General features: G+C 39.2%; 1 protein-coding gene and 1 non-coding gene across 11 annotated transcripts in view; one reads left to right on the top strand and one right to left on the bottom strand.

Annotated features, from left to right (window-relative positions):
• Slc38a9 (solute carrier family 38 member 9) overlaps window positions 1-14,534 on the top strand; it is a 76,888-nt gene that overhangs the window by 52,706 nt on the left and 9,648 nt on the right. For all 10 annotated transcript variants that reach the window (XR_005869855.1, XM_040728963.1, XM_040728970.1 and 7 more), the window contains one exon: window positions 5,650-5,756. Coding sequence is in view for 9 of the 10 variants with exons in the window: in XM_040728963.1 (XP_040584897.1) it covers window positions 5,650-5,756 (107 nt within the window). In the remaining variant the exon portion in view is untranslated. The remainder of the gene's footprint in view (window positions 1-5,649; window positions 5,757-14,534) is intronic.
• Window positions 10,469-10,575, bottom strand: LOC121133219. Its single transcript, XR_005870013.1, has one exon. It is a non-coding gene; the product is annotated as a U6 spliceosomal RNA (small nuclear RNA).

The raw sequence follows: 14,534 nt of genomic DNA, 5'->3' as shown, positions 1-14,534 counted from the left end.
AATCTGTAGTTTAAGGCCAGCCTGAACTACTTAGTAAGACCTGTCTTAATGAAAAACAACAAAAACCAAACCAGAACCCACAGAACTCTTTAATGATTTCCCATCTCACTAAGAATGACAGGTCTTAGAAAAAATAAAAGAATAGTAGGTAGTGCTTGGATCTGATCTGACCTGACTCTGTTCTTTCTGACTTAATCCCCACCACTTTCCCTCTTACTCACTGATTGCAACCGCACTGGCTTCCTTGCTGTTGTCATTCATTGTTCCCTGTATATGAGATTCCCTGTTCTCTCAGATGCTCAGATGGTCCTTGTTGTTATGCAAGGTCTTCTCTAACTACCTACCCTCGCCCAGGCTTCTTGGAACTTTTCCTTAAAACTCTTATCAGTACTAACCTTATAGCAAGCACCTGTGATATCTGTTACTAATTCCTGATTCTAGTGAGTTGGAGTCTTGGAGGCCCCAAATTATTCTAATCCATTTGGCTCCCAAGCTTCACAAAATAGCAAAAGTTACAGTAAAGGGAGATTTATCCAGAAATATTTCTAAATGTTTTGGTTTCTTGAATTCAGATACCAACAATTAATTTCCTATTTATGTATCTATCTCGTTTAACTGTAACATTACTCTCTAAGAAAAGTAGTATTATTTATATTCTTTAAACTTCTGTATTACTTTTGTATCCCCAGATCCTATGATACTTGTTGGCACATAGTGAATGCTAATAAGAAATAAGTGTTGAGGGTCAATGAGATAGCTCAACAGGTAAAGGCACCTGCTGCCAAGCCTGAGGACCTGAGTGTGATCCCTCACACCTACACTGTACGAGGAGAGAACTAGCTCCCTCAAATTGTCTTCTGACCACCACAGCCATACTGTCACGCACACACACACACACACACACACACACACACACACCACACACACAGTATAATAAAGATGTAAAGACATATTTATTGAATAAGTAAATGTGTTTATTTTACTTCCTCCTAAATCCCATGAAAATAAGGGTGAAGAGAGACATGATGAAGGTGAACTAGAAAACAGTAGGGACAGGCCAAGTGGGAAGCCAGAGCAAATTGCCAGAGGTAGACAGATGTCCTCGGTGCCATTTTTCAAAGAAAAAGTGCAAAGATTGGTGTGTCGTAAAGATTGAGAGGGGAGAGTTTATAATTGTTGAATAAAGTTTGAGGAGGAATTAGCATGAACTAGATAATTAAAGGACTAAAAAAAGAACGTGTTATTTATTCCCTTCAGAAAAGTAGGTCAAAGAAAAGAGTTTTTATGTAAAAGGAAACTAATCATAATACATTCCATGGCTTATTATGAATTCAGTCATAATCACAAAAATAAGAACTTGATTTTTCAAATCCAAATTAAAAATAGGGTTATTTAGCACTTCCCATCCCCATGTTGGCGATAAGCAGGCACCAACCACCACAGCTAGTTTATGCAGTGCTGAGAACCAAATCCAGTTCCCTCTCCATGCTTGCCATGCACTTCAGTGACTGAGCACATCCCCAGTATTGTTTAACTTTTAACAGTTTTTGTTTGTTTGGGTTCCCCCCAGGGGACGGTGGGTAAGGGGCAAAGTTTCATGTAGCTTAGGCTGGCCTAATGTACTGTGCAACTAAAGATAGTCTTCAATTCTTGCTTTTCCTGCATTTACCTACACAGTGCTAAGAATACAGGTATGTGTCACCATGCCAGGCTAAGTTTTGTCTTTTTTAAAGATTTATTTATGTAGATAGTGTTCTGCCTCCCTGTATCCCTGCAGGCTAGATCTCATTATAGATGGTTGCTGGGAGGGAATTGAACTCAGGACCTCTGGAAGACCAGCCAGTGCTTTTGACCTCCAGCCCCTACCAGATTAACTTTAATACTGCAATTAAGATGGCATTTCTGAGCTAGGTAAAATCACTCACACCTGTTAATCCTAGCACTCAGGAAGCTGAGTCAGAGGCATTGTCACAAGTTAGAGGTCAGCCTGTGCTACAAAGTGAGATTGTCTTTCTTAGGGTTTCTTTTGCTGTGAAGAGACACTGTGACCATGGCATCATATCAGGTGTCATAGCTTGAGCATGGGAGACCTCAAAGATTACCCCCACAGTGACACACTTCCTCTAACAAGGCCATACTGACTCCAACAAAGACACATGTCCTAATAGTGCCACTCCCTTTGAGGTCATTTTCTTTGAAACCACCACAAAGACCTATCTCAAAAAAAGAAAAAGAAAAAAGCCTTCACAATTCTTTGAAACTGACATCAAAGAGACTTTAGATACTAGTTTACTGTGTGCATGTACTTGTATGTGTGCCACACAAAGGCCAGGGATATTCTTGAAGTATAATGCTAATCATGAGATTGGATGTTATATCCTTTGAAAAGGCATATTAGGCATATTTCGTGTGTGTGTGTGTGTGTGTGTGTGTTTATAAAGTCATTATTCATAATTTCCAAAAGTAGAAGCAACACAATGTCTGTCCCTGGTGAGTATCTAAAGTATGATGTATCAGTACAATGGGATATTAACAACCCTGAAAAATGTCAGGTTTTTAAATTTTTGTTCAAAAATTATTTGTGTCAATCAATTTCAAAAGCCTTAATTTGAAAAGGCAAATTCATCAGCTGTTATAGAAAAGTTGATTGCTTTGAGATGGAAAAGATCAATCAAAGAGAAAATCAATAATCTCAACTCCAGAAACAATTTTAAGGAGAATTTTGTTCACATCCATGACTGAGAGTCAGTTCTGACAATAATGTTCCTGCTACATGCCACACAGCGTTTTGTAAAACAGTACCCACTGCCCTCCAAGAGATACCAGTTAAGCAGTAAAACAATTGGTAAATAATAATCATAGAATGAAGAGGCACACCAGGGACACTGGAGTACAGAGGACTGCAATCAAGAGGGGGCAGAGAAATGATCTCAGAGAAACCTATTAAGGGCCAAAGGGAGATCACTAAATAGAAACTGGAGGATTCTGAGAGGTATGCCATGTACAGTTAAGGCCTGAAGTAGCATGACTCATTTAGGAAATTATGAGAATTTGAATGGCTCAATTGAAAGAATGCTTGTTGAGAAAATGGTAGGAAGTACTAAACAGCAAGAACGAGACTAAAAAGCCTTCTCTTTTAAGCTAAATATAACTCGAAAGGCCAGTTATGACTCTCTCCTCCCCCTCCCACACTTGAAAGATAGGCTTTTGTCCTCAGAAGACCAGTAGAGAGAAGGAAGAATAGTCCTATAGTTCCGTGCTTGAAAATAGAATTTGGAGTGAAGCTGACATGATGAAATGCTACCCAGCACAGGATAAGGTCAGGGGTGCCTTCCCCTCCATTAGGCACTCTCAGTCAACAGTGAAACACTCAAAATCTTTGGGTTACCTAGTATGCAAGAGACCTCGGACTTGATCCTCAGCTCTGTGTAAAACTGAATATGGTGGCTCACACCTCTAATCCCAGAGAGGCAGATATAGGAATATCCTGAAGTTCAAGGTCATTCTCAAGCACTTAGTGGATTTGAGGTCAGCCTGGGCTACATAGATCCCATCTCAAAACAAAAATGAGCCTTAGGATCTAGCATAAACACAGCACAGATGATAACTGAAAACTTCATAGTAAATGATCCAGGGCTCAAACCCCTTAAATCTCAGTTTCTCGGACACTTCCAACACCAACTGGATCCGTTTAAGTAAGCAAGTACCAAAATCAGGTTAGAAAAGCAAGAAATGTGTAAGTGCAGCGCTTCTGCAAAATTAAAGGGATTAGGAGCAGGACTAAGCCTAGTTGAGATATGTAGGAGGGAAGAGAAGAAAAGGAAATGTATTGGACAGAAGTAAACTCAGAAAGTCCTGGCCAGCCACTATGACCCTCAATGCCTCTAGAATAGTCTATATTTACACAAATGTGCCCAAACCCTGATACCCTGCAAGCTCAGGATTGGCTAGTAGCTGTCCAGTGGGAAAATGACTAGTGCAGGATCAGGGCAGCAGACACCAGAGGGCTGCAGCCCATAACCATCAGCTAACAACCCCCTTGCTTAGGTTCTCACTTAAAACGAGATCTAGTGCTGTAATTCCACAGTAATGTATCAGAGTGCTTTAATGTATGGCATGTAAAAATTAAAGTACTCATAGGCTACATTGTCTGTTTTGCTGATTTGCTTTCTTAGAGCTTCTCGCCATTTACTATATAAGAAATATATTTATGTGGCAGGGCACTTTTTGAGACAGGATAACCTTTAGCCCAGGCTAATCTGAAATTTACTGAATAGCCCAGACTGGCCAGAGACTCAGCCTGCTAAGTGCTAAGATTATAGACAAGAACCACTATGATTGGTGATTTCCTTTCCTTCTTTTCTTTTCTTTTTCCTGCTTAGCTGCCTTACTTTGGATTCCAGCTAAAGAGTCTGTCAGTTATTTCTCTGTTAAAAATATCAGCAAGTAAATTCATCTGCACATGATTTTGTCATCATTTTCAAAAATAGTGCTTTTGTCATCATGCACTTGTAATGTTGTTGCTAACTAGAAGTGATCTCAGTTTATTAAGAGGTGTTTCAGAAAGATTATTAGAAAAAGATTTTTTAAACTAACAAAGGAAGAATTTGCCTATACAGTGAATTGCATTTACAGATAAAAAATATAGATGAAAACTGACAGACAGGAAATAGGATAGCAAACAGAATAAGCCAGGCATGGTGATTCATGTCTGCAACCTGAGTGTTGAACTCAAGAGGCTGAGACAGTGAGAAAAAGCAAACAAAAAGAAAAGAAACGAAACAATAGACTACACATTTTCTGCAATCCTGCTCTTTACAGCAAGCTGCCCCTGACATTGTTCTCTGCTTTACCACATGCTTTGCCTAGAACCTACCAATATTGCCAAGTAAAGTGTAGTCTGATTCCACATTAGCTAATTTTTTCACCTATCACCTGCCTACAGTGGTTATAGAATATGATTTTTAAATAATTTCTTATTATAGAAAATTAAGTGGTTAATTTAAAATAAATTCTGTCAACTAACCACTGTGATTCTGTCAACATCTTTCTTTCTTGAGTACATAATCTACAGTTGCTTATGTGTATTTTAAAAAACAAAAGCGAATCACACTTGGCATGCTGCTGGACTCAAACATTTGTCCTGGTATTAAATTTCAACAGCATAAATTTTAAGTACTGTACCCCACTGAGAACTGTATCTCAGTCTAACCGGTAATATTTTTACACAATGCATTTTAGATTTGTCACCCAAGAAGCTTTAGTAACCACTTCTCCATCTGTGATTCCTTTTCTAGAGGAACTTCCCAGACAAACTCAGGTATTGGAGGAATAGAAGATTTTAGTCCTAGACAGACCCTGAATTTAAATCCCATTGTGGGATCTTAGCAAGGGATAACTGAGAAAGTCACAGAATACACCCTATTTCTTCTTCTTTCTCTTTTAAGTACTTTGACCAAGTGTAATGTTCACCTTGAGGGATTTTGTAAACACTTGAATGTTTTTATTCCCTGGAGAAATGATGATGATGATGATGATGATGATGATGATGATGATGATGATAAAAAGGGGATTGTTTTTAATAGGTGCTTGATACTCATTTTCTACTTGTCATTTTAACATTTTTGTTTTTGTCTCTTTTTCTCCTAGAGATAAGATTTGAGTTTCCACAGCTGACTGGAGTGCTTACTCTTGCTTTCTTTATTCACAATTGTATTATCACACTCTTGAAAAACAACAAGAACCAAGAAAATAATGTGAGTTGTCCACTGAGAAACTGACCTTGATATTTCCTAAGGATTAACTTTAATCAATGTTTGATACACTTTATATTTAGAGTAAAATTATGCAATTTGTTTCTTCATCTTAATTTTTAAGCTTAAATTATAGATCAGTGGTCAAACATATGAAACTTTTGGATGGTAACTATTTTAGGCTTTGCCAGCAGTTGTGGAATGAAAATAGCAACAGACAATAGATAAACAATAAAGCTTCATTTACAGAAACAGTGGGTCAGATTTGATCCATAGACCAGAGTTTGCCAGACTGCTATAAAGAATCTACTTAAAAAGTAAAGAGGTATAGCTAATAACACTCCAATAATAATAAAAATGAAGATATTAAAGGAGACAAGAAAAGAAGAACAAAAAATAAATGTGAAAAAGAAACTAAGTAGCAAGATGGGAGATTTAAACCCAGTTACGTTGATGATTACACTAAATATAAATGATCGAAGCATGACAATGGAGAACTGTCAGATTTGTTAAAATAAAATAAAATTAATCCCAGCACTCGGGAGGCAGAGGCAGGCGGATCTCTGTGAGTTTGAGGCCCGGCTGGACTGACAGCCTCCGAAACAATACAGAGAAACCCTGTCTAATAAAACCAAAAATAAATAAATAAATAAATAAAATGAATTATATGTTATCCTTAAGAAACTTTAAATATAAAGCTATAGCTTTGCATACTATAACAAATTAGCTCACCTGTGTTACTAGCAGCACAAATGATAATGTCAGAACCAAAGAGGAGTGATTATATTGTGATCCTTATGGACTGACTCACTTGGAAATGCCATGACAACATATATAAAATCTACATTTGAGTAAATACCTAATAGGAATAAGTGCATATTGTGTTTGAATTAGATTTGGCCATTTACTACAATTATAAAAATATTAGTTAACAGTAGTTATTCTTAGTTACTTATAATGTAATATTACAAATAAAGTACTGTCTAGTTGATACTATGAGATCATAATGTTCTTCATTTGTGCTCTTTTTTTTACTTTCCATCTTACGTCTGTTAGTTTTCATAAGCTTATTTGTGAATGAGTCTATAAGCAAGTCATCATGCATTGCAAAGGAAGTGCTTGTGTTCTCTGTTTGCTTTGCTTTAATGTCAAGTTATACAGAAATTATTCATTGAAATACAATTGTTCTCTCTTGAAGAAAGAAAGGAAGGAAGAGAAAGAGAGAAAGAAAGGAAGAGAAAGAAAGAAAAGGAAGGAAGGAAGGAAGGAAGGAAGGAAGGAAGGAAGGAAGGAAGGAAGGAAGGAAGGAAGGAAGACAGAGAGAGAATATAATAATCCAGAGCCTATATTGCCCCAGTGATAGAACTTTAAAAGTCATGAAGTGGGCCTACAGAACAGCACAGTGGGTAAAGGCGCTTGCTGCCAAGTCTGACAACCTGAGTTCAGTCCTGGGATCCACTGACCTTGGAGAGTTGTCTTCTGACCTTCACACACTGTGGCACATGTGTGTTCACACACACACACTGCTAAATAAAATGTAATTAAAATTAAAATAAATGAAGTAACAACAAACGGAAAGTAGACAAATCCACAGTTATAACTAGAAATGTTCTTCCCTCCTCCTTAATAACTGGTAGAACAGATAGACAAAAAAAAAAAAAACAAGTGTAAAAAGCATTAAAAATGCCATGAACCTACTTGATCTAATCGATGTTTATAAAAGTCCTCTTGGTATCAAAATGTATATTCCTTTCAAATACTCAGGAACGCCTTCCAAGACAGGGCACACACTAGGTCACAAAACAAGTGTCAATAAAGGCAAAAGAAAATTATGCCAAGTTCTGTAGCCATAAAGGAGTGAAAGTACAAACTAACAACTCACATTTGGGAATTTACAAATAAATAAAAGTTAACCAGCATCTGCCTATACAACAAATGAATCAAGGAGGAAGTCACCAAAAAAAAAAAAATGAAGGTTACTGAAAAATAAAAATTCAGAATACCAAAGCTTATGGAATTGTCCCTAAAGCTATATTTAGAGGGACATGTACAGCTATAAATGTCTACATTAAAAGTAAAAATGTGAAATCAAAAGCCCGACCTTCCTCCATTTTCTAAGTGCTAGACAGGAAAATCAGGAGTTGAAGGTCATCTGCCACTACATAGTGAATTTAAGGCCAGTCTGAACTATGTAAGACCAAGTTTAAAAAAAAAAAAACACAAAAAGTAGTTTACTAGCAAAGTCATTTCTTTCTTTGTTTTTTGTTTTTTCTTTTCTTTCTTCTCTTTCAATGTCAGCCAGCATTTGGCAACTTGTGCGTCATTCACAGTCTACAGAAGAGATAATTGTGTTGCTCCCTCAGCAATAAACATGATAATTTATAAAGTTGATAGCTGAAAGGAGGCTTATAAAATTAGTAACAAAAAGGGTGAAATGCAATAATCAAAAATGGCAATGATAAAATGAAATTTCATTCAGACATAAGTAGAGTATAAAAGAAATAGCCGCTTATGGAAATGTTGAGACCACTTCCATTTGAGAGACTTCAGATACACAGCCAGAAGAGTTTAGGGTAAGGACATTTGGAAACCGGTTTTCAAGACAAGAAGAAAGATGTCACAGCAGGAGTGACACTGTCAGGAAACTTCACATTAAAAGAGTTCTTGGAGGTAACACACATTATTGAAAGCACAAGGATGAAAAGTTAGAAGCCATGGAAAGCTAGAGCATGACATGTCACTAAGGTATTGAAAAGATGCTTGCTACATATTCTCCAAAAGGATGCAGATGTTAGCCCAACCTTGCACCTTACATCTGCAATCCAACACTAGGGAGGTGGAGACAGGAGGGTCAGGAAATTCAGGGTCGCCCTTAGCTCCATAGTGAGTTTCAGGCCAGCCTGGGCTACAGGAGACCTTACACTTAAAAACCAGGTCATGGAGGGGGAAGTGTAGTTCAAGCTACTCTTAAATTTAAAAAACAAAGCATTCTAATGTCCATTGCTTCCGATTCATTCATTTCTTTATTTGTTCATTTATTGCAATCCTGGGTATTGAACCTAGGGCCCTGTGCACGTGGGCAAGTGCTAAAAAACTAAGCTACATTCCCAGGCCCTTTGTTGCTGACTTTTTAAAATTACAATGCTAAATAAGCACCGATTTTAATATTTTTTCATTCCCTTCTCCATGTGTAGCAAATACAGTTTAATGTTTTGACAGAATTTGTCAAAGCTTACCCAACCATCATAATTTCTCTCTGTGATTGATATCCCCAGCCTCCAGCTGCACAGTAACCTGTGCCGTGTTGCACTGCATAAAGAGACTGCCTGTCAGTGCTTAACCTCTGCTCCCAAAAGTCTCAAGTAGAATTCATTTTCATTTGAAAGGGCGCATGTCTCTTCACGGGAAGCCGAGAACTGGATAGGGACATGGGCGCCTACGTTCCTTGCCCCAGGGCTGAGGCAGTCTCTGTCTGTCTTATTAGAACAGTCAGGACCCTTCAGATGTGGTCAGTGGTACAGCGCCTGCTTAGCACTTGTGAGGCGTGGGTTTAAGAGCCAGCAGTGCACCCAGAACAAAGTAGAATGCTGGACCCCATGAGTTCTCCTTCTGCTGAGTTGGTCAGCGGGGGCTTGGTAAAACTAGTGTGAATATTAAGTGCACTACTAAAATCTGTCTTCAGCTTTTGTCACTTATGGGAGATATTTTTTAAAGAAATACTTATAGGCTGGTGTTTAAATGGATTTTTTTCTTTTAATTGTCTTAACTAAAACTACAGTATGAAGTGATGGTCTAACTTTTAAAGTTTTGGGTTTTTTAGGTTTTAGTTTTCTTTTTTTATTATTAATTTTTTTTTTAAGTTTAAATTTAGATTAGAAACATGGTTGCTTCACAAGTCAGTTCCAGGTCCCTCTCCCTTTCCCTCCCCTCCTCCCGTACCCTCCCCCAACTCCCCCATTATCCCCTCATTTCCCCAGGGAGGGTGAGGCCCTCCATGGGGGTGTCCATAGACTGTCATTTCATCCAGGGCAGGGCCTAGACCCTCCCCCCAAGAGTTCAGGGTGAGAGTTCATCTCAGATTGTTGGATGGGAGTCCAAAGTCCATGTGTATACTCGGGATGAGTACTGATCTACTGCCCAAGGCTCAATAGATTACCTAGGCCTCCTCACTGGCACGCACATTCAGGGGGTCTTGATCAGTCCCATGCTGGATTCCCAGGCATCAGCCTGGGATTCAAGAGTTAACCCTTGTCAGGTCAGCTGTTTCTGGGGTTAAACCAGCCCAGTCTTAACTCCTTTGGTCATCAGTCCTCCCTCTCTGTTACTGGCTTTCTTGAGTTCAGTTCAGTGTTTAGCCGTGGGAGTCTGCCTCTGCTTCCATCAGCCACTGAATGAAGTTTGTTTCCCAGACTCTCTGACCATGGGATTCTAGGCTGGCATTCCCCAGATCTATGTCTAAATTCCATATATGAGAGAGTACATGCCATGTTTCTCTTTTTGTGACTGTGTTACCTCACTCAGGATGGTTTCTTCTAGTGTCATCCATTTGCCTGCAAATCTCAGGATTCCATTGTTTTTTCCTCTGAATAGTACTCCATTGTGTAAATGTACCACATTTTCCCTATCCACTCTTCGGTTGAGGGGCATCTAGGTTGCTTCCAAGTTCTGGCTATTATAAACATAAAAATACGTTTGTACATAAAAATATGGAACATAAAAATATGGAACGCTTCACGAACTTGCGTGTCATCCTTGCGCCGGGGCCATGCTAATCTTCTCTGTATCATTCCAATTTTAGTATATGTGCTGCCGAAGAGAGCACAGGTTTTAGTTTTCTAAAACTATTTTGTGTGTGTACAAATGTCCAGTGTGCACAGAGAGGTCAGAAAAGAAATTTGAGGAGTCAGTTCGCACTTCCTTCATGCCTGTCCTGAGGACTGAGCTCAGGCCGTGAGGCTTAGCAACAAGTGCCTTTCCCTGCTGGCCCTGTTCTAACTTTTTTGTAAACAGCAGTTACACTTCGTTTTTTAAAAATGTTAGTCACTACAAAGAAAATGAACATTTATGAAGTACTATGTGCCAGCAGCATCCTAGCTACTCTAAATGTATGGAAATATATAGTGTCTTGATTTATACTGAAACTGGCTTTTATATTGGCACAAATTAAGCTAAACAAATACTATATTACTTGAGTTATTTAATGGTTACACCTTTTAAGAGCTTTCACTAAATAATTGACTGAAAAATGCTCAGTTAATAGCAAGATACAAAATTTGGGGGGAATTAAAGTCAAAAAAATCTGAGAGTTGTGAAGACATTTGAAAGTAAAAAGCTAGTCTTGCCCCCCAGTGTTCTCAAAGCTGGACCTGACCCCTTCCCTCCCAGGCACAGCTGCACTGGCATAATGGCCCAGCTTTCCAAGTCTGACTTTCCCTCTCCAAACTTTTGTCACTAAACGTAAGTTTGTATGCGTGTATCTGAACTGTATATCATTTTAATAACCTGAAGCATATTTGACCAGAAAAATATTAGAGGGGTGGAAATGAACTTATCATCAAGATACAGTCTATGTAGATATGTGGGTTCCACATACCTGATGGTTTTTGTTGACAGACCTCATGCAGAGCTTTCTGTGTGGTTTTGTTGTTTGATCTCATCGTTGCCCCGCTTTGGTCTTTAAAGTGATTCAGCATATCTTCCATCTCATTTGCTATGACTTTTTCTTCTTGTCTGAGTCTGCAGAGACTTGGCTACACATCAGAAGTTTTTGTGTAAAAGTTTGGGGTAGATCTGTGTGGCTATTGTCTGTCATTTTTCTTAGCGAATGCTCTATAGGGTGGTATTTTCACTATGACCAGTACATGGAACAAATAAACTGTGTTTGCCAAGCAGAAGTGTTCCTAGGGTTACTTTTGACTTTGTTGTAAATCTAGTCCTTGTTGGGAGTTGACATTCTACCTGTCTTTAGTCCTCAGTTCCAGCCATTGCTTAGTTATGAAGCAGAGGCTGCTGCAGGCTTCTTGACACAGATTATTACCTCCTCATACTGTGCTTTTATCTCTTTCCGAACATACTCTTTGCTTGGAGCCTCTTCCTCCACCACTATCAGGACAGGGTCTCAGTGTAGCCTAGGGTGGCCTCAAAGTCACTATGGAGCTGAGGGTGACTTTGAACCCCCAATTCTCCTTTCTCTATCTCCCAATCGCTGAGGTCACAAACAGGTACCATCATACTCAGTCACCATAATTTTCCAAAAGATGCCTTTTCCCGATACCGAGATGACATGAGCTTCAAAGAATAGCTAGCCCCAATATGTGCATGATATTTGTGGGCAGTATGTCTTCCAGATCATGCTGCACCTCGACTGCTTTCGAATACAAATGTCCTTTCTGTTCATCAGTATTCCCATATGAAAACAGACACGCAGCTCCTGTCTGAGCTGTCCCTAGTGTGTGCTGAGTACATGTAACAGTCTCTTCACAGGCGTGTGTTTTCTCAGATCTCTGGTTGTGCTTTCATGTTCTATTCTTTGATACTCCTTTTTGCCTCTCTTTTTTTTTCATTATTAAATTTGGTTTAAAAACCTGGAGACTAGTAAACTTTTCACCATAGTAGCTAAGTAAACACAATTTGACACCAGAAAGACTTTGTTTGAAGGTTGGAATATTGCCTTCACAAACTACTCACCGTGTAAAAGTTTTGTGACTTAAACTCAACTATAAAGAAAAGGACTGCAGCTACATTAAGGTTTTATGTGGATCAGATGAAATGACACTCGGTGCTTAGCACAGATGCTGGCATCTAGAAGTAGTGTGTTTTATCTATATCGAGTCACTGCCACCATTACCAGGGTGTCCCCTGGCAAGACCACAATACCTTCAGGTGGGTTAAGGGCATGAAGAAGAACCATTCTGGAAATGGCATCATGCATGTGAGCAACCGCTTCCACAGTAGATGTCTATGGACTGTGATTGTTTAGCACATTCCCTCAGATTGGATAGTGAGTGCTCATAACACAAGGGTCTCTATGGGAAAGAAGCACATAAAAAGAGACATAGAGAGTGCAGACGTGTCCACGGGCCAGCTACCAGTTACTAACGCCCACTTCAGAATTCAGTGTTCCGACTTCAGGGGCGGGGTGTGCCATGCTTCTTATTTAGAAACACAGTGTGCCAGGTAGGCCGGCTGCCAGGTCATGCCTGCATTTTATCCTACAAGTTCCTGCTGTGTCCAGTATTGCACTAGGTAGTATTGGAGTATAAGATGAAAAAAACAGTCTTTGTCTCCAGGATCTCGTGGTCCAATGGTATGGATCTATTTAGAAGAAAACTTTATGATAAAACAACTATTAAACTTGGCCATTTTTTTTATGTCAACAGACATCTTTCCACTCAATAACATTTTTCAAAAAACTGATAATTTTGGGAACTAAAGCAATGACTCAGCCTTTAAGTGTGTGAGCTATTCTTGCAGAGAACCCAAGTTCAGTTCCCAACACCCACATTGGACAGCTCAAAACTGCTTGGAACTCTAGCTCCAAAGAATCCAACACCCTTTTCTTACCTCTGTGGACACCTGGGCTCCTGTACATACATGCACACACACACACACACACACACTTTAAAATATAAATACTTGTAATCAATCCTTTTTAACTGTATTGTTTTTGTAATAAAAGTTAATGGCAGTTAGAATATAAACATTGCTGCTCTTGGCTAATGTCCTGAGAACTGGGAAGTTGGGAGGGAACACTGTTTTGTTAGAAAGCACTGACCTTAGAATCATCATTCACATCTCCTGAAATTTCACTTAGGTAAAGGTTTTATAGGAAGTTGTACTAAAATAATAGTCAGATGGTATATAAATTAAAGACTATCCATGAAATCCTTCCCATCTCCCTTTCTCTCTCTGACACAGTTGTTTTCACCTCTCCAGGTTTTGTCTTTTTTTTCTTCCATTTTCCGTGTGTGTGTGTGTGTGTGTGTGTGTGTGTGTGTGTTGGGAATTATCTTCAATTGTTCTTACCTCTTTGTGGAAGCAGAGTCTCTCAGTCAAACTCAGAGCTCACAGATTTGACTTGTTTTGCCAATCACATTGCTCTGGGATCCCATCTCTCCCTTCCAAGACTGGAATTGTAGGCCAACTTGGCACTGATGTGGGTTTATGGAGAGCTGAACTCCAGTCCTCGTGCTAATTTGTAACAAGCACTTTAACCACTGAGCCATCTCCCTGGTCCCCCAAGGTTTTCTTTTCTTAGGGGCCTTTATTGAGTTGGACAAATGATTCAGCAATTAAGAGAGCGTACTGCTTTCTCAGAGGACTGGGGTTCAATCCCCAGCACCCACATTCAGTCACCCACAACCACCTGTAACTCCAGCTCCCAGAGTACCCTTGGGCACCAACACTCACGTGCACCCACAAGCACACACATGCATAAGCATAATAAATCATGTTTTAAATGAGGCTATCTTAGTTCTTGAGCCAGCTTTAGTAGGTGGAGAATGGAATGCCTTTAAAGTGTTGTAACTGAAGCCAACTACTTTTTATACGAAAATAGGCATTTCTTGATTTCTTTTTGCTCAGAGTGTGACACAGCCCCAGGGAAAACCAAATTCTACCCTGAGCTGGGACCTAGAGCTTCATGAACTAAAGAGAAAAAATTTAGAAGCCCTAAAGCTCACTAGACAGTAAGCTCTCAGAAATTTGAAAGGACTGGGTCCAACTTGCATAAGCGTCTAGCTCCAAAGGCCTACCCACTATCTCATTTCTGATACTGAATCC

This window comes from Mesocricetus auratus, unplaced genomic scaffold, assembly GCF_017639785.1.
Source record: "Mesocricetus auratus isolate SY011 unplaced genomic scaffold, BCM_Maur_2.0 Super-Scaffold_100020, whole genome shotgun sequence".
Lineage (NCBI taxonomy): Eukaryota > Metazoa > Chordata > Mammalia > Rodentia > Cricetidae > Mesocricetus > Mesocricetus auratus.
Note: the sequence above shows the minus strand (reverse complement) of the source record. Positions and strands in the feature narration are given on the sequence as shown.